General features: G+C 40.6%; 1 protein-coding gene across 1 annotated transcript; it reads right to left on the bottom strand.

Moving 5' to 3' along the window:
* Positions 1–828: 828 nt before the first annotated feature.
* Positions 829–19,319, bottom strand: klhl14 (kelch-like family member 14). Its single transcript, XM_070974448.1, has 9 exons — positions 19,189–19,319; positions 13,154–14,054; positions 11,031–11,152; positions 6,777–6,866; positions 5,873–5,951; positions 5,280–5,470; positions 3,262–3,420; positions 1,753–1,910; positions 829–1,148 (listed from the first exon to the last, which is right to left on the bottom strand). The coding sequence occupies exons 2-9, from the start codon at positions 14,029–14,031 to the stop codon at positions 1,008–1,010; spliced, it is 1,818 nt and encodes a 605-aa protein (XP_070830549.1). The 5' UTR covers positions 14,032–14,054; positions 19,189–19,319; the 3' UTR covers positions 829–1,007.
* Positions 19,320–20,952: the final 1,633 nt, after the last annotated feature.

The following is a 20,952-nucleotide window of genomic DNA, read 5'->3' as shown; positions in this document are numbered from 1 at the left end:
GTGAACATTAGTGCGTTGTAGGAATATTTAAGGATCAAACGTTAACCTTAAATTGTTGTGCTTGCAGCGTGAAGAATAGTAGCCACAAACATTTGGAGAGTTTTTTCTTCTGTCAAGCAGATTATTATGAGATTCCTGTAAGGAAGTCTCTCTGTTTAACAAGTTATACAGAAACACGACTTTAGTTAGGGTGTGAATTCTGAAGATAATTAGTTAAAAGTTAGGGCTGGGTGCTATGGACACGTCCTCATACAGTTCAGCACGTACTGTCTTTTTTACAGTGTTTGGACCCCTGCTTGCAGGTCTTGTTACAATGCATTTTTGTTCATACAATGTCTGTTAAATAATGACAGATGCAGTTTCGGGAAATGCTTAGACAAGTAAATATGTTTGTTTCAGAGAGACAACAAAACAGCTGCATCGTGATGCGACCAGGTGGTGCAGCAGGGTAAGTGCACAGTCCAGCCAGAGGAAGATGAGTTATAACGTGAGCGATGACGAATATTTATACACTTTGATCATCACGGTTAATGTAACTCACCCAGCCCTAGTTTAACTTAACCCCATGACAGCCTGGGATTGATCACCTTTCCTCCCAGTGTCAGTCCATGAAACAACACTGCGTTTTGCTTGAATTATGCCTCTACTGAATACAAGATACAATGGATCTGAAAGCTATAATTCAGTTCAACACTATGCGTGCTATAGAAGAGAAGCCAAAAACACTTACTATCAGTTTAAATCAAATCAAATATGAAACTGACCATTTCTCAGAACACAGATGAGTTTAAATACATGAGCTACACAATTGTTTTTTTCTTTTTTTTTTGAAACCTTCAGTTTGGAATAACGAAAGTGCTCTGGTCAAACCTGTAAAAAAATAATTTATACACACCCCCGTCGTCTGACCGGAGGGTTTGTCACAAAATTGTTGACAACTGTTTTGCTTATTGATGGTCCTCCCCCCATTCACTCTGCTGCTCCTTGCCCTTACTTGCCCTTAGTTGTCATTTGTTAAAGGGAAGGCAGGCAGGCAGTATGACGGTGGAACAGGCTGGGCCCGCTAAGGGCTCTGCCACCTCTCCCTCCAACTCTGTCCATGTTCCTTTCTCTGGGCTGTAGCAGATGGTAGAAGACTTATAGGCCCCCTGGGGGAAAAAAAGAAAATCAAGTCATTCGCCTCATTCCTCTCAGTGCAGTTTTGGTAAAAGCAGAATGGAAAAACTCGGCTTTACATGAATGCATGTCGTCAAAAACAGCAGGGGCTACTTTAAAGATTAACTCTCGTGGTTTTCTGGATTTTTCTTTTGTCAACAAATTCCATAAAAAGACCAAAACTAATGAGTATTGGCTGTGTAGTCGAAGCTGGATATAGCTTATTGCTCTGTGCAGCGGATTCCACTGTTGTCCAAACACCATTAAAAACACATCAATGAGGCACAGTGTTGCACTTGCTGTCACCTTCCTGCATTACCATGAATACACACACTGTACTTCATTTTCAGTTAGTTCCAAAAATACCATCCTCCTGCTAGAAATACTCGCTAGAGTGCAAATGTGGACTAACCGGCAGCTGAAAATAGTCCACCATAAATCCAGTACTTATTCCTGTTTGAGTATTATTTGCTAAAAGCGACAGTGCCAAGATTGTTGGTTTCTGTCTTTTCATGGGATTTGTTCTTAATAACAAAAATACTTTGCCAGCTTTATCCTCTGATCTAAAATAACATAATCTGATGTGTAAGAATATACCATGCTCCAGCTGTAGCCCCCCACGAGGAAGATGCTGTCATCTAAAACAGCACAGCCCGGGCCACTGCGACCCTCTAGGATGGGCGTCTGCAGGATGTTCCACTGGTCAGCTTTCGGGTCGTAACACTCCACCAGCATTACGTCTAGATGGGAGAAACCTTTGTAAGAGAGGGGGAAAAAATATCTTAAAATGTCAGTACTTCAGTGTATCACGTGCAGTCAATAAGCCCTGTAATTGTAGGTTCAGGGTGCAGTAATAAACCGTTTGACTTTAGAGGACTCTTCTTACTGTTTTTTTTTTTCAGTGGGGGGCCCAGTTGGAGAAAGGTCACATACTTCTGTGCACCAATCAGGATTTTACAGCATATGAATCAAAATATGTTTTCTTATGTTGTCAGGCAACCACATATTTAATCTGATCAAACCACGGCCGCGCAGTCCGGATTAGCTGCAGATTAGCTGAAAGTGTTAAACTCTAAATAAACTTAAGAATGTTTTTTTTTCCCCCAACTTCAGTTTGTTTAATTTCACTTGTTTGATTGTTGCATATGTAGTCGTTCATATTTAATGTTATAAAGAAATACATGAGATTCTAAATCAAGGTTTGAATGTAGTGCATCATATGCAGCTGACAGGCCATCACTGCACAGCAGGTCCAGCTCAATATATTCTTTACACTTGTTGCTGAATATATACAGCAACATAATAGCCACTATATATGCAGGTAAATACAGGAGAAAAATCAGATGAAACATTGACATCTGGATCAGTCCAGAGAATCTGTTTTCTTTCCTCATTCCTCTGAGGGCCTCTGAAGTCTGCTTGAGCATATTTACAAGCGTCTGCTTTTCCTGAAAGTACCTGCACATTGCCAACATATGAAGGCAAGGGCTTGTAGTAATATAACACGTTTCACTATAAATGAACTCAATGTGTTTTAAATTAAAATGAATGTACAAACACCCACCCACACAGTAAAGAAGCTACGTTCACCCGACACAAACAGACCAGGGACAAAGACGTGCAGATACACAGAGACACACACGTGCAGTAATGGATCAAAGAAGACAGATCTCAGTGCACTTATGGAACATTTTCATGTGCTGAATTTGAATCTGTGACTGTGAAAAACCAATTAGAGTTTGCAAACTGTTCACCATGTACTGTAAATGTACATTTAACAGTCTTTTAAATTGGTAGGGAAAGAAACACATTTAACTTGAGCTTTTTCATAATTCCCATTCAAATGCCAGCATTCTGTTTTGTTGATCAAAACAAAATGAACAACACATAACAGCAATTTAGTTGTTGGTCCAGTTTTTTTCATTTTGTACCTTGAATGATGAAGTGTGAAAGAGAGGGAGGGACTGTGGGGTCACTACAGTAGTATAATAAAGGTCATCGTTGCCTGCTCATAATGGCGGCATCTCTTTCATACAGCTTAGAAAAAAAAAAAGAAACAGTCTTGATCTGCTATCTGTTCATTTTCTGAAATGCTCTAGTACTTACCTTTCAAATGGTTTCCACCAATAGCATATAGGCGGTCATTCATTCCAGCCAGGGCATGAATGGCACGCTTTGTGTTCATATCCTGTTTCCTAGCCCACACGTCCATTATGGGGTCATAACAGTAGAGCCATGACACATATTCTCCATTGTGAACTCCTCCTGCGACAGGGAAATAGAACTTTAATACTGTGACACACTCTAATATACTCTGTAGGGCAAATTGACACGTGTATGCTGATCAATGATAGTCCTTATTAAAAAAGAAAACCATTGATTTATTGTTAAACCTAGTAATTACCAGGGTTCATATGATAAAATATGATTAGTAATAACAGATTTCTTTCTTTACATTTAATACTATCCAGCCACATGTGCTTACAGAGAAACTTGTTGGCTCTTGATCTTTGTCACATTGCTTAGATGTTTTTTTTTTCCTTAGGGGGCGGGGGTCTGACAGATCGCACTGCGTCAGAGTTAATGGAGCCTTCTCCAACCTCTATTCAAACACAGGTTCCACTCAAGGTTGGTGCCTTTGTTCCCTGCTTCTGGTTTCATATTTTAATGACTGGCATGCTGCATAATACAGTACAACAGTCACATCATAAAGTTCACAGATGATTCAGTGATAGTTTTGGAAGAGGAGGATTTTGGTTTATGACTTTCTGTGTTGGTGTGGCGAGTGTTTGACGGATTTCAATGTCACTAAAACAAAAGAAGCCATTATAGATTTCAGACAGCGGACAGTGTTTTTATAGGCTTTAGACTGAAGTTACATGGAGTCGGTTTCAAATCCTTTGTGCTTCAGCATTTGATGGCACCTTTAAACTGCAAGTCTGCACTTTGCAAGAAACCCCGTGACAATCAAATCAAAAGGGTAAAGCGAGTATTACATCATGTCTTTGGGAAGAAAAACGCCAATCTGGATTTTTCTGTCCAGCCTTTCAGAGAAGAGTTGGACATTTGGCCGTCAGCCTGGACAGAGGATGAAAAGATGTAGAGCTCGCTTGTTCCTGATTTAAGAGGAACTCCACTGATTTCACACATCAAAGTACATAAGAGCACTACTACTTTTCGCGTAAGCAGTCGGCGCTGCGCTAAACATTGATTGGGTCTGAAGATTACAAGTTTGAAAATGAAAAAAACCTGGGGGCATGGAGTCAGAGAGAACTGAGCTCTCTAAGTCCTCTATTCAAAATATTTCTCATGCAAAAGTACTAAAGCATTATCAGCAATGTTTAATAGCAAGTTCTCATTAGGGTTATATTATTATAAAGTTAATTAATTAGTAATTACGTTAATTAATTATAAATCGTGATTCATTTCTCTGTAAGCAGCACTTTAATGCTGTAAAGGGTCTTGGTGAAGGTTAATTTAACGACTTAATATAACTGCTGTATAATTTAATCTGTAACAATAGATTATATTTGATAAATTGATCACGTTTCATGGATTATATCTTAATCTGCAAAGTAACTATTAACTGTAGCTGTCAAGCAAATGTAACGATGTAAAAAGTGCAATATTTGCCTCTAAACTTTCCAGAATACTACAAAGTAAAACTGCCTGTTTGTACTTGAATGAAAGTTCTGTGCATTGCACTTCTGCTTTATTCTGAAAGGCATATCGTTAGCCTCATAGCATAATTGCCTAAGTCATATTTTAAGGTTTTTCGGGCGATAAGGCAGGATGAAGCAGCAGTGTCAGGAGAGTAGAGTTAGGCAGATATCTCAATTTGGCCAAAAAATTACTTAGGCAATTATGCTATGAGGCTAACAATATGTGTTTATAGTTGTTGTCTATGGTCACTGTTGTTTTAATATCACAGCAGTACATCTTCCAACTGTGTTTATAAAGATTATTGATTAATATTGTTAGTAGATGCCAAATACTTATGAAATGCTGAGCAAGGAACATTATAGCAGAGTGATGATAAATAATTTGCAGAAAGCTCAACAGGTTTTTCATGACAAAAGAAGACGGGATAATAAGTGTGACTGCGTGACAGCTCCTCTCCTGACCTGATATGTAGATCTTGCCATTGTGCACTGCTCCTGCATGGGCAGCCAGAGGCTGTGGCAGAGACGACACATAGTTCCACTCGTTAGTCTCCAGGTTGTAGGACTCCACACTGGAGAGGTAGCCAGTCTCGTTCCTACCACCAATCACATACAGGTGCTTATCCAGGCGGCAGGCAAAGAAACTGGCTCTCCTGAGGAAGGAAGTGTCAACCAGACAACATCATTAAACCAGCAATGACAAGATTTAATGTAGGATTTTCTACAGTTTGTGTGTTAGACGGAGAGGATAGATTTTAACTGCTTAGGGCTAGTTACATGCTTACCAGCTGTGAGCACCTGTTTTCATACCACTATAATGGGTGTTCTTACTTTTGCAGAGGACATTTCTTTAATATTCTAACTTCAGAAATACATAGAATTTTAATGCCAATAAATATAGAGTTATAGAAACAATGTCTGTATGTAAACTGATGAAAATGTTTGTGTATTTCTTCCAAGATGCCTAAAAAAATCCTACCGTCTCTTAGACACCATCAAATGACCTGTACATATGAATGAATAAAAATTCTGTATTCAACAGCAAATAGACTTACCTCTCCTGCATCGGAGGCAACTGTATCCAACTGTTGAATCTGGGATCATAGCGGCTGACAAAATTAGTGCTGTGCTTTCCTGCAAAACAGACAAAATCACATTGAATACAGAATAATTAACTGCAATTACAGAATATGATGTATTGCTGCAGATTGAAATACCCAACAGTACATAAAGTAGTTAATATTAGCCCAACCTTTAAGAACTACAGCAGTAAAATGCAACATACACATTAATGCAGCAGCAATATTAAGCCAAGCAGAGTACTTTTACTTTACACACTAAATGCTTACATACTTTTACTGAAGTAAGGTTTTGAATGTACCAACAAAATGCAAATCTCTAACTCTTTTTCACCACCATTGGAGTAAACAAGTGTTAACTCAAGTCTTGTTTATCCAATAATAGAGCGATCTGGTTTTGTACAATCATCTGTAAAACATTAAAACGTTAAATGGTCTCTAATGATGGATGGTGTTGGTTTTTATTCTCAGAGCTATACAAACGGATGTACTGTATTGTTGATAATGAACGGAATAAGAACAAAAGGACAGAATTTTTGATCATTTACAGTCTTGTGTTTCTTACTATGGCGGTGAGTTACCACCATATCACAAAAAGCACTCTTGACACTTCTACACCACAAATATTTCAGTGTTACTAACAGTTATTTTTCTGTGCCAATTATTGATGAGTGTTGACTGGAGTGTTGTTTGTCCACTCAGAGCTGATCTGGCTCAAGGATGAGTGTTTGAAACTATCTCAAAGTGCTACATTAACTCTGATGGGTTTGAACTTACATCAACTCTGGCTCAGAGTGCTCTCTGAATTAAGTAAACACTGACAAATGTGCCGTATGAAGTCACTGGAAAGCAAGACGTTCAGTCCGTTGTGTTACTGTACCATTGGGGTTCCACTGGTCCTCTCCACCCAGCAGCAGCAAGAAGTTCTCCACCTCCACCACGCAGTGATGGGCGCTGTTATAAGGCATTACTGGACGAGGCACAAAAATCAAAGGTGTCAGTCACTAAACATGAGAGTGATGTAGGTCAGTAGTACCCCAATTTGGCCTTTTATATGATTTCTTATAGATGTAAAAAAAAAACAAAAAACATTAGAAATACAAGGCTAATATAAACACAATAAATATGACTTTGTATCATCAAATACCCCAACTGAAGACCAGCATGTAAACCAGGCTATTCAGGCTGTACTATGGACAGCCCTAACCTTAACTCTGCTGTTGAACTAAAATCTAATTAACTCGTGAGTAGCAGATAATAATCTCACAAACACAATAAGTGGTGGTTTAAAAGGAAGCGTGTGCAGAAAATCTTTTTTTTAGGGCAACGAGTGAATGGGGTGTTTTTTGCCAAATGACTATTAAGATAACCTGATGTAGCTCTGTTAGCACTTAATGCACTAAAAAATACATCTGCCCTTAGATATCCTAAAAAAAAGTTCTATAGATCAATTTTGTTTTGTATTGTAAAACTACATTGAAGAAAGCTTCGAAAAACGAGCACTGGTTGAACAGTAATTGCCGATCCCTGATACAAGTCTACTGATCTGAACAATAAATGTTAGTCACAATTCATAATTTATACACATCTACAAAATGTTATCTTCATTTTCAATAAGCAATAGTTACACTGGCTGTGTTTGCCAGTCAGTGACTATTTTTATGTCGTCGTGCTGCGTGTCCTATTGTTCAACGACAAGTGCTCACAGTACATGATAATGTCAAGATTGATTTAATTTGCAGTGCACTCATCACAACAGGCCAACGTGCTTGTTACGGTGACACAGGCAAACATCTATTTCACAATCCTCAGTGTGAGCCAATGTTATAGGATTTATTTCCTCTCCTCACTGCTTTTGTTTGGTAACCTTCCATTCATCCATCTACAGGAAGTGATTTCTTGTGGGGAATCAAGCCTGTTGACTCTTAAAGTGGAACAAATGAAAGTATGAGGCAGAGTAAAACGGTCTCCTGTTTGTCAGGGCAATATCTATCCGTGTATCTGTGTATCTATCTGTCTATTTATCTATAAGGTAAGGTAAATGTGTTTCTGTTGTGGGGGATTAACTCACCTGCCGTAAGTAATTTAAGGACAAAATCTCACCCAGCAACACCTTTTCTTTTCTCTTCCTCGAGCATTAAAACATGCCACAGCAGCTACCATCCAGTAATATAAAGAGCACATTCAACAACTATGATCTTTTGTATATCACATTCCTCATCCTGTGTTAGCACACATTGGCATAAACGGCTACAAACCCACAGCTGCAGCAGAACACCTTGTGGAGGATTTTCCCTTGTGTATGTTTTTGTGCCCCCCCCTCCTCCTCCATCTTCTTCTGCTGAAGTGACCCCATTGAGATGTAGAGAAATGGTCTTAGGTGACAGTCATAATGAACATGATCGTGTTCACTCAATAAATCTCAGGCCCGGTGCTTTTTGAGCACAAATCAGTGAAATGTTAAAGCCCACCTGTCTGTCTCCATCAGTCATTTCCACTGTCACCTCCACAACGCCTGATGGATCACAGTTGCTGCAAAATTAGACAGCCTTGAATCTCATTTCTTTCCAATTGGCCTCTCCCTGCAATCTCACTCTGGCTGGCTGACATGTGCCGGTCCTCTATGGGAGGGGAGTCTCAGATAGGAACTAATACTACATACACTAAACACAGCTTTATCTCGAACGAAGGGATTAGGTTGCCTGCCTCCAGTGCACCTCAAAGACGAGTGCCATATGACTGCCAAATTCCCTTACATGCTATTTACATTATCATTCAGTCAGCAGTATATAGGACACGGATGGGCGGCTTTTTATTTGATGTCTCGCGACTTGTACTCATTCTAAAAATCATCTCGTACCCCCGTGAAAAGAAGATTACTGCTTTACAGTATGTCACAGGCTACAGTACGAGGAGTGCTGTGGGAGGTTTTGGGACATGTGCCCTACCTCTACACGTCCCTCAGACACAGGTGAACAGTGGGATAAGTGGCAAGCTATAATAACTGCGACGACTGTAATAGTCTTGTGCAGTGAAAATAATAACACATATCTATTATTTTCCCTTTTCAATGTGTAAGACTTTACTGAGAATTATCACCTGGGAAAGAGTGTGAAATTAATCTACCTATGTGTCCCTTTTCCATGAAATCTTCCACTAACTCTGGGTGTGAACAGCCATAGGAGGGCAGGATGAGCACGTCCTCTATGAGATGGACGCCATCACTCCAGTCTACAGTGAGCTCTAGGGCTCACTAGAGGGAGTCAGAAACCTCTGCATAGAGGCACAGTCGGGGTTGGTTGAATGACTCCACAGCTAATGCACCACTGCTGCTCGAGCTCTGACGTGCCTTTAACACCATTACAATTGCATCCCACTGAGCTGAATTCCTTTGTTCTAGGTCATGCTGTGTGGATGAGGTCCATTTCCAAGTGGGAGATTTTAATATCAGGTTGGTTTGAGGAATAAGAGGAGAATAGTCCAGCATCGTGGCTGCTTAGCCCGTGCCTGCCTTTGTTTTGTGTTCTTCCACGCTGCTGTGGGTACACTAGATGGCAAACTTTACACTGGAATCAGCGAGCAGTAGATATATCCGACACATCGAGAGGGATCAGATTCTTTCCAAATTGTGTTGATGAATGTCTTAATCAAAGGCTGTCCCTCTCAGGTTTCGCCTCATTGAAAAGTTATGATTGAATGTTAATAATCTTCTATTCCACATCCATTGTGTGGAGGCTACATCAGATGGTCACTGATGTGTTAAGGGGATGATTTTGCAGTTTTGTCCTTCCACTTGGCCACGGACCATTTGAGTGTTAACTTTTTAGTTTTGAGTGATGGAAATCCCTGTTGACCTTTTGCTTGTTGCGGTTTAATCCCATGAGTGTGAGTTAAATGAGAAAATGACAATATAAACACCAGAGAGACTCAGACTGCTGTTTATGCATGGCTCCTTTAGTAAAATGCACCCTGATAGATTTGGCCAAACATGAGCTAAAATAGCAAACAACTGCAAAGATATTTGAGCAGAGGAAGAAACGATGTGCACAACTTCTAATGAATTTAAGAAGCAACAAGAGAAATACCATATCTGAATCAAGAAAAACTTGTGCCATAAAGTGAGAACCAACTGCACAGTGCCAAGCTGACAGAAAAGCAGACCCTATGGCTAATATGTACGAATAAAGAGACACTGCTGAGATATGGCTCCAACCAAAACAAAGGGACAAAAACTCAATAGGTCTGGCAATGATGATGCAAAGCACAAATATGGTTTCCCATTATCTCTTGTTTGACCTTTGCAATATGGCAACAATATAGTGCTGAGCCTTCAAAGGTCAGGGAAGACAGAGAGAAAAAAGAGCTTAGTATACTTTACAGAGGTGAGTGCTGCAGGAGTGCGTTTGGTAAACTCACAAAGGCTTCACAGATGTTCTATAGACACATGACTTTTTTTAATGGAGGGGGGGAAACTATGACAACTTGCTTTCAATATGACATAGTGAAATCAATACCATATGCTGTACCATAGTATAAATCCCAGCAGGTTATAGGATATGTCTTTTATTTTATATTTTTGCATTTCAGTCAATTAAAATCATACATTTGCTTGTGAACGTTTGTATCACCATTACAAGTGATGTGTTCCACTAACCCCATCCATCTCTTTGGTATTTAACTCATAGGTGAACAGGCTAATTCAATGCTGCATTTTCGTATGTACGGGGTAATTCAATCTCATGTATTGATCAATGTGAGCGAATGATAAAGCTACATTTAAAAGCTACTTTGGAGAGATGGCATTCATTATTGTTCTATCTCTGCCACAATAGATCATTAGATTCAAGTAAATCTCATCATGCATCCTGCCAGCATATTTCAGCAAATACAAGGGAAACCGGGCATGAAGCTCCACAGTGCTGTGAAGTCACGCTCTGATTAAAAACTTATATTAAAAGTGATAGTGATACATTATTACCTAAAGGATTTAGGGAACTCCTTCCCCTCATTTTCTGTGGAAATTAACCTGTGTTAAAGTCATCCATAGGAACAACTTCCTCTCATCATAAAAGTCACTAACACAAGATGCCTCAGGAAAAAAAAAAAAAAAGGCAGCAGAGGCTTTGCTACTCACTTGTGAGGATCTTCCATGTCTTTTTCTCGTCGTCATAGTACTGGACCAAATTGCTGGGGAGACGATCAGGTCCAGGAGGCAAACCACCCACCAGTAACAGCATTCTCTTATTGGAACGGATCCTGTAATGTCAAAAGTGTGAGTGTGTGAACAAGTGTTCAGAAACAGAGAACAAAACAGGTATTGAGACTTGAAATAAACACCCAAAGGCCAAAATAAGCACAACCTGAACCAAGACACCTTTAATTCCTTCATTTGCATAATTACTTTGATAGCATTACCAGCACTTACCCAGCATGTTGTAATTTTTCACTCTGAAAATGCTCAATGTATGAATGAAACAATCAACCGATGAAATAAAGAGCAAATCCATGGTTGAATGAATAACTGCTCCTTGTCTGGGTACAACTTCTGAACTTGAGACAAGCAATATGTGGTCACGTTTTATCACTATTAACAAAAAAAATTGCTCAACAGTGTACTTATCCTTTTGATGTGTTACTGAATGGTTATTGTACTCTACAGATATCTTTTCAATTAGCTGTGAAGCGAGGACAGTCGTGCAGGGTGCCATGCTGGAGGCTAAAAGCGCAATTGAGTACATAAACCTGCCTATACACTGTCTCCATTTCATTGGCTACAGTGATTCATGTGACATCTCTGAGCCAGTTGTGAGATATTTCCCGCTGTTTGTATATGATATATAACCCGAAAGCTGCACACTTACTGTACATTAATGACCATTATCTGGCTCCTAATGGATTTCATAACAAATCCAGCAATTAATCACAATATGCAGTAAAAAGATTAAGAGTAGCTGGCCTTTATATTCAGTCACATTCACCTTTTTTCCTTTTTCATGTTTTATTTTTCTATGCTTGGGAAAATCACCGTCGTCTCGGTACATTCTCTCTGCTACTGGCCCACTCTGAAGTGTTTTGGGGTTATTCATATGCAAATGAGCCCCTGGACATAGATAATGGTGATTAATTGAGAGAGGAGAGAAACAGTGGCATGTGAAACTAATTATGAGGATTCCTGATTCTTTGCTCGTTTAGATCCATATGTGGGGATAGATATGTTATTGGGTCAGTGCTGGAATAGATACATGCAAAAGAATTTCACTTAAAGATTCTTTGAAAAATCTGATTTTCAAGTTTGGAGATTCTCAATGTCAGGGCTCTAATTTTCTGCTCTTTGAAGACATAAGCAGTGAATTGAAAAATATTGATGCAATCACTACTGAAAAGATTTTCAGCCTTGACTGTACAGTCAGCTCTGTAAACAAAACATGACAACAGCCCCATCAATCAATCAACTTACTGACAATGTGTGTCTACTTACCAGCTCTGTAAAGTGCTGATCAGGACAAACATGGAAGTGAGACATGTTGTTTGGCCTATTTTTGTGTGAGACACATGTGACTAACCTGAATATAGGCAGCAATGTCAAATTGTCCCTTATTTAATAAATGCTGCATTTTCTCAAATATGTACCAAGGATTATTGAATTCCCTCTGACTGTATTTCATTTTTGTTTATTGTGACCTCAATAGCTGGAGTATCCTTGTACTTATACTGGAATTATTATGTAATTACTATGTAATTCTGGTAACAATTTAATTACAGCATTTCAAATTGTATTCATGAGAGCTACTACACATCGAACGCAAAACCTTTATCTGGTTTGCTGCAACTTGTCTACACTGATTAGAGAGCAATTACACAGATGTGCGAAGAAATAGAGTTGTTTTTTCTTCACTAAAACATAAGGTAACCTTGTACAGTGCAGCATAGAGTAAATCAAGCCCCTTGACAGCTGGCATTCTTGTACAGGAAAACCCCCACAATCCCCATTAACTGGGCCTCAAACCGCACATCTCTGACTGACCACCTCCATGCTCTCGACTACACAGGCGATGAGACCAGTACATGAGCAAGTGGGCAATACTTGAGTTGGCAATTTGTTCAAATTTAACAAGTGGGAGGCATTTAATTGCCTTCCGTCCACTCTCACACACCTCATTGCTGTTGTGTGTGTGTGTGTGTGTCTGTGTGTGTGTGGGTGCCTATATGTGTATTTGTCATTTTGTATCTGTGTATGTTTGTCTGTCTCATCCTCACCTGCTGGCCACGGTCTGCCTGCAGTGCTGCCTGAAGGGCATTAGGTGGTAGTTCATGGCATCCAGGAGTAGTTTCTGGCACACAGGGTCACTCCTCATGAAGTCAACAGACTGCACCCTCTCCACCAGCTCTGGAGCAGGTATAAGGGCAAAGCGCAGCCTCTTCATAAGGTCCGGCGCATAGTGCATGCGAGTCTCCCGGTCATGCTCCAGCCAGAGGACTGACATCTGGAACAGAGCCAGCTCTGACTCCACCGGAGGTGGCAGAGCATCTAGCATGGCACACATCTCCTCAAAGTTCAGCAGCAGCACATCCTCCACCAGGTACTTGTTGGCCAGCTTCTTGGTCTCATCCAGTCCATGGAGTGCAGCAATCTTGCAGATCTGCTTGTAGTTCTGCACAGAGATCTGGTCATTGAGGAACTGCACGCTGAGCTTGGTAATCTGGGGGATGTTGAGGATCTTGCTGACTGACAGCACCTCTTCCACTGTGTCCAGGGAAAGAGTCACGTTGGCAGTGTACAGGTACTCCAGTACTAATCGTAGTCCAATGGAGGAGCAGCCCTGGAGTACCAGGTTATTGATGGGCCTGGCACTAGGGGTCACCAGCTTGTCGTCAGGAGAGGATGAGGGGGTCCCACTGCTGCCCTGGTCCCCTTTGCTCCCCTCGTTGTTGATTACATTATGGGAAGAGAAGAGAGATCTGAAATACTGGGAGCAGGATGCCAGCACAGCTCTGTGGCAGTGGAACTGCTGTCCCTGGGCAGTGAGAGTCACATCACAGAAAAGCTGTTTTCTCCATAAGAGATTGAGCCCGTGCAGCAGGGTGTCACTGTGTGTTGGGTCAAAGGTGGATGTTCTATCACCCGATCTGGACATGACTTCCTGACTGTGAACGCCACCTAGGCAACAAATAAACCATGCAAGCCATTTACCTCAGGTCATTTATTTGCACAACACACGCAGCCTACAGATTCTATCAGGCAACTATTATAAAAGCAAACGATTTCTCGAGTAAGTTACTGAGCAGATCTCGCGTCCATCCAGCGGGGAATAACCATCATGCCATGCCTGCCGGCGAGAATCTACATCCAATACGGCTTCAGTCGCTTTCAACTTTGAGCTCTGGTCGTAAAGCAACAAACAAAAACGCAGTAGTTCCCACAGCGTGCCACTGTTATTCATTCTTAACTCGAGAGAAAGATGATTTAAATGGAGGCTGAGGTTTTGAAGGGCGCTGTCAAAACAAAACGAGGATACGGAGATGCTGCAGCGCTTCCTCCCCCCCCTCTCCGTAACGCGGCTGAAGTTGTCGGATAAGGAAAAAGAGACAACGGTGGACGGATAACATGCAGCATTCAGCTAACGCTTATCCCTTCTCCTATCTTGCTGCACACCCCCACAGTGAGGACATTACACATCGCACAGGTTTACGGAGTCATACAAAAGCAATTAGTTTGTCTCCGAGCAGCAGCACGGGCGCGTTTCGCTCGTAGCCTACAGTACCTGAGTTACGCGGACGTGAGTATCGAAAAATATTCACTGAAATGCAGCTTTCGGCAAAGTTAAATGTAAAATGCATATCTATTGTTTCATAGGCAGTACAAAAGCTATTCCTATGTGCGTGGTGTGTGTAAACTTGACACAAGCGTGCTGTAACGTTGTCGCCAGATTCACTAAAAGCGCCTGTCACAACTAAATGATGTGAGCAGCTCGCCTGAGAAGGAGCCAAACTTACCTGACTTGAGCTCTTGACACACAAAAAAAAGAAAGTAAGCTTCAGGTTCCCAAAATAATCTCACTTGAATTTTCCTTTGTTCTCCTTTAAAGAAGTGTCCTTTCCTTTAAAGTCTATGGTCGGTGGTGTCTCAAAATAACCATTGATTCCAACTCATAAAGTCACTATTTCAGGTTATTTGTTGACGTTGATCATTTGTTCTTCTGAATTAACAAGAAGTGTGTGAGTGTGTGAGAGGGAGCTGTGCTTTCTGCAAGAGAAGAAGAAGAAGAAATATACGTGTGACAAATTATGCTACCAAGAAACAACACATCATTATCCTTGGGCCTGGGGCTCAGTGAGTCGTAACGAGAGTAATAGGAAATCCACGGTTGGGGAGAGAAACGGTCGTGCATGGCCGGTGGAGAGAGACCATGCAGGGGTATGGATGCTGGAGAGACTCGCAAAATTATGGCTCAAGGCTATTGTAAAAACTGTCGAGCGTAAATGACTGCGATTTCAAACATCTATGGAAGAAAGAAAAGAGAAAGGGGGAGAAAAACCGAGTCTTTCCCTCGCTGTTATAGAGAGAACCGTCAAGTTTTAGTGCGCATTGCTAATTAGTCAATTTCTCTCTGCCTTCACAGCCCGACGACTTTGCTGCTGAGCTGAAACTGCTAATTTCTGGGACCAGCCTTTTTTTGGCTGTGAACTGGATGGATGAATGGCTTGTCTCGCACAAATGACAAAAAGCCCCTGCCTTAATCTCCATCGCCAAAATAACCCCTCATCTCATTCTGCTCCTGCTAGTCCTTCAAAAGAAGGTGCTCTACACAAACTCAAGTTTTGCATCTGTATCACAAATAGCACATGTACTATAATGTACACACCTTGTTTCTAATGTCGAATTAAAGCATATAAAATCCCCCTTTTTCATTCCTGTGTGGCAGAAGCATCACCATGAAACACGACACGTGCCCAAAGTGACGTGAACTCACAAACCAGAAAAAAGCAGAAAAATAAAGTCTGACATGACATACTGTGTTTTCACGTGCTATTATCTTGTCTGATCAGCCCATTGTTTCTCTACCTGAGGTCTAGCTGAGGGCCTGAAAACACAAAGGGTGGAAACCTAATACAGCATCCATCAGTGCACAGTAGTGTTGGTTGCATATTTAAATTCCATATGGCTGCACACTTTCACCTCCACGGACCCACAAAGCTCACACGACTGGCCTTTATCCATTAAGACAAGTTGACGGATGAAATAATGAAAATAAGGCTCCTTGTTGTCATATGCGGATGCCCATTTGATCTTATAGTGCAATTCAGAACAATCTATCACAAACAAACAACAAACTTAAAGCCCCAAGGTACTTCCATTCCTGTACATCTAGTTACTGTCATAATACTTTATGGTAGCTTCATTTACTTCAACCACAGTATACAAACTCCCTTCAGTTCTGTCCTGCTCTGAACTGAGGCTTGACGTGTCTTACACTGACAATTAAAAACTTGGAAACAAAGCCTTCTAATCTTATTATCTAAATTAAGACTGTATCCTTCCGATGACCCTGTCCATGAATGATCAGGCACTGTAATCCTTATCATTAGTAGGTTGACATCAAATGGTTGTAGGTTCAAAATAAGCAAAAATAACTTTCTTGCAAATCCAATCAATACCAACAGTTAAAAATGACTTATTAGGACAGACTAAACTGTCAATTAAATAAAGAGCTCAATTAGAGTTAAAAAAAAAAAAAAAATGCATCCATAGAGGACTCCCGGGGGACCACAAGTGACAGATACCTCACAAGTTATGAAATGACAGATAGGGATAAATGGGTTTGTTCATGTACTATGAAATAGCACAACACCATGCTAGCGTCAAGCAATAACAGGCCACATATAGGTAGCATTTATAATAGATGGAACCACAACATAGTTTGATGTTTGAGTATTTGACAAGCACGCAACCTGCACATCCCCCACTTGTAGTTGTACTGAGCAGATTCATTCTACATGAACTCTGCGAGATGACTGATTAGATTGTGTGCTGCAACTCAAATAATAATCACCACTGATGGAAAACTGTAATACTGTAGTATTAATTTGAAACCACCATGAAAGCAGTTTGTATGTGTTGTTTACTACTATTATTGTGTTGCCTCATTTTCACTTGACGCCGCAGAGCATTACAGTAGTCTGCTGTATTTCACTTTGGAGTCACATACTGTTATCTGTGCTAGCACTCAGTTAGCACTACATTACCCAAGTCTCGAGCGAGCTATTCTAACGCAATAAAATGACCATTTCCAACTCTTTCAGCTCTTTGTAGCAACTCAGTCTCCTGAGGCCACTGGTCTTCAGATTGCAGGGCGTTTATGGTTGTAAGTTGTTGCAGTGTGCAGAGGGAGGAGGCGCGGGGGGCGTGTGTGTGTGTGGGGGGGGTCATCAGATAAGAGAAGAATTTCTAGACTAATTAAACCCTTTGAGACAAAGAATCACACCACAGTGATTTACAACTCTCTGTACCAGTTAACCCGACTCATATTTATCTGTCATATTACTCAGATACCATATCTACCTCTATGGGTAAAAAGTCTTTTTGTCCTCAACGTTATGGAAACACAAGAGGGGAAAATACTAGAGTAAATAACAACAGTTGCATGAGATTTGAATACTGTAGTTCACTCATGAGTTTTCAAAGAGACAGCTGCTAAAAAAAAAGGGTACACAAAGATCCCAGCCATGATTATCTACTTCATACAGTGAAATGCTATAATAAGCTTCTTATTTTACCCTCAGCTACTATTCAACTTCCTGTGTAATGCTTACATTATAACATGAATATGTCATTGTTTATAACACATAAAAATAAAACTAAACAACACAAAGCATAGATATTTTTGTGGCCCTGAATAACTGATTAAAGGGTGAACATTTAATCTAATCAGGGTAACAGAACAAAACAAGAGAAGCTCCAAAGTTGTGAATAGCAAAGTCTACCAGGCATAATTCCTTTTGCTGGCTGCTGCAGAGGGGTATGCTAAGATAGAAAGTATTATTTTCCTAAATGGAAGGTGTCAGATGGTCACGGAAATGTGATCGGCTGTTCAAGATCACTGCTTCCCATCTGCAATTTGTGACGTGTGAAAGATTCAGCCCAAATGTGCTCACCAAGCGTAAATCCTCAGCACTTTCTCTTATCGTGGAAAAGCAAGATAACCAGCTGTTTACAGATCAGAGAACATATCATATTAATATCATGGAGAGGGTGATATCATCTTGTTTGTAAAATATTTTGTTAACTAAGTGTGGTGTGGTATGGCAACCTATAAAGTGAAAGTTGTAATTTATGTGTTAGTGAAACTGTTATAGTTTAAAGGTTTTTGTCTGATAAAAAATATTTAAAGGGGGAAAACAGAAGATGCTGCAGGAGGAAGCATCTTTAAAGAGGCAAGATTAATGCAAACTGCAGCTTACAGTAAATACAAAATTATAAAGCAGCATTATATCAGCATTATAACCCCATTCCCGTTAACTATATGTCAAAATACGAGCAGGCTTCCTTTGATTCACCTATCCCCATGTATTTTATATGATGGTAGAGGGGTTCACAGATATGTGTGAAATCATATTATAATGTGATTTGACTGCTTTGGATATGGAAACTGAGGGTTAAGGGCTTGTGATTGTGAGTACCAATAAAACTGTAACTTTAACTTCTCATGGTATGGTTGTACCAGCTTGTCACCTCCTGGGAGAAGTTTTGACATGAAAGGAACAAATGGGTTCACCTGAAGCATGAGTTTAATTCATAGAGGTGAGGACAAAGTGAAAGGGTCAGTTAAAGTGCAACATAGCAGCTTCAGTTTATCCCGGTGAATTAGGAAATTTGAACAGGTGCAGTCATGCGCTAACTTGATTAAATATTTCTGATGTAAATTTCGATGTTGTGACTGATCAGCGCGTGCTTGTCATCTGAGATCAAACTTAGTCAGAGATGATTCATAAACCGTCCACAGTGTAATAAATTGGAGGCACTTATATTTGCCATTCAGGGAGTATGGGAGGCCTGCTGTTTGAAACCCCTAGATCCCCACACATGGCGTAGCCACCACAGACACGGCTCAGAGAGTCAGCCGGCAGCCGGGAGGTGAGCAGAAAGGAACAGGCGGTGTCCCCTTCAGAGTGAGCACAGGAGCGTGTGTGTGTGTGTGTGTACAGTATGTGTGTGTGGCATTTCTCAAATGACAAAAGGATACCAGTTGTGCCGCTCAGGTGGGAGGAGACATGTAGGTGGTATGGAGACTCACCTGAGGGAGAGTCTGGGCTGTAGGGACCATGGCTGCACTGGAGACCCAGAGATGTGTAAGGGCCGCAGGAGGCCACTGTGCCGTGGAGGAGGTTTGGGGGCTGGTGGGAGAGGGGGCTGCTGTTGCGCAGTCTCCCCAGCGTGATGCATCTACCTTCAGGGTGGCAGCAGGCGTGGAGTGGGGTGCGATGGAGCGAGCACGGGCTCAGTGGCGCGGTCACCTAGGGACGCTGAAGCTGCTGTAGCAGGACTGATAGTTATTCCTTGGGAGAATTGCAAGATGAGCCCCATTGTATTAGCAACCCCCGTCTACTAAAACTGTATCAATGTTCTCGAGCCTTTAAAGAATGAAGTTGGGGTGCAGAATATCTGACACTTATCTTAGAAACAAATGCAGCATTAAAAAAAGACAGAAATAATAATAATGTTGAAGTATTATGTACAGTCACTTTGAAAAATAAAATGTAAACTATAATGACAAACAAGGTTTCTTTATATTCTGTGTGTCAGAATGACTATTGTCAGAGTAAAACTTCAGTAAATTCCTTTGGCAATGGGAAGCCAGCAAATTATTCCATACTGATTTGAAATTCGCAGACATTAAGCTTTCTAATTTCCCAGCCATACTTTTGTGTTGCAACTGTTTGAGTCGTATGTTTTAGAAATTCTCTGTGTCTAATATGGTCAGCACTCCCAATTATTCACTCCACTGACAAGTGAAACAAATGGGACCAACCAGTGCATTCTGTATTATCTACACCCCTTGGATTCCCTGACAATAATTAATACAATGGCAAGCTGCTGTTACCAGCCCCGACGACATGAGCTCAACAACATAAGCTCTCCCTTTCCAAGAGCTCTTGAGAGGAAATTACATCCAGCGGTGAGGTCATGTACATTGTGGCCACTAGCTGCCGGGTCATATCATACTATAGATAAAGGTCTGACTGTAGGGTGCTGTTAACATCACCAGGTTATTACTCACATCATTACACCATGAATGTAAGGTGCATGGAATATGTCAAGAATAATACGAATGTAGCCCTGACCATAGAGATGCACACAGCCTTTAACAGCAAGGATTGTCCCACAAGGGGAGTTCATTAATATGCCACCTGATCTTACTGAAGCAGCAGTGCTGACCACCTCGTTGGTGTGGTCACACACCATTATGTAGTGTCACTTCATTTGCTCATTATACACATAAACAGGAAAACTACTACATCACACAAATAGGATATACTGTATGTAAGCAGTGCTTTATAATATAGGTGTATCCTTTTTTTCAATAGATACACTAGTCTCATGTTAAAACTTCAAAATGAAATAAATTTTTAGGTTTTTCAATCAACTGACCAATATGTCCTTTTGAAGGGTAGTCATACAATCATACTCACCCCTCTTATTTTAGCCTGTGAGGATATTAACAGGTTTTTTTAATTATAGAGGAGCACATTCCCCTAACATCCATTAAAGGAATGCCATGCTAATTTTAAATCCTCGCAGCAGGCATTGGCATCAACAGAAGAAAAGTGGATGAGTTTCTCTTTAACAGCTGTAATTTGTGTTTTCCAATCACCATGCTGATTTCTGCTCATTATACTCCGGTTTCACACCGGTAAGTGAGCAAAGTTTGGATTGATTGACTCTAATTAACTAAAAAATGTTCCAAGCCATGGATTTATTATCATGCTAGCTAGCCACAAATGTCAGAGACTTTCACAAATTATTATCCTGTTAAGATAAATATCTTTGAAATCAAATG

This window comes from Chaetodon trifascialis, chromosome 11, assembly GCF_039877785.1.
Source record: "Chaetodon trifascialis isolate fChaTrf1 chromosome 11, fChaTrf1.hap1, whole genome shotgun sequence".
Lineage (NCBI taxonomy): Eukaryota > Metazoa > Chordata > Actinopteri > Chaetodontiformes > Chaetodontidae > Chaetodon > Chaetodon trifascialis.
Note: the sequence above shows the minus strand (reverse complement) of the source record. Positions and strands in the feature narration are given on the sequence as shown.

What these genes read in the sequence shown, in the direction of transcription:
- klhl14 (XM_070974448.1), bottom strand. Translation starts at nt 14,031, where the DNA reads ATGTCCAGATCGGGTGATAGAACATCCACCTTTGACCCAACACACAGT. An exon ending in AGGCAGACCGTGGCCAGCAG is followed by an intron (nt 11,153 to 13,153) that starts GTGAGGATGAGA and finishes TTGACATTACAG; the next exon opens with GATCCGTTCCAATAAGAGAA. An exon ending in TTGCCTCCGATGCAGGAGAG is followed by an intron (nt 5,471 to 5,872) that starts GTAAGTCTATTT and finishes TTCCTTCCTCAG; the next exon opens with GAGAGCCAGTTTCTTTGCCT.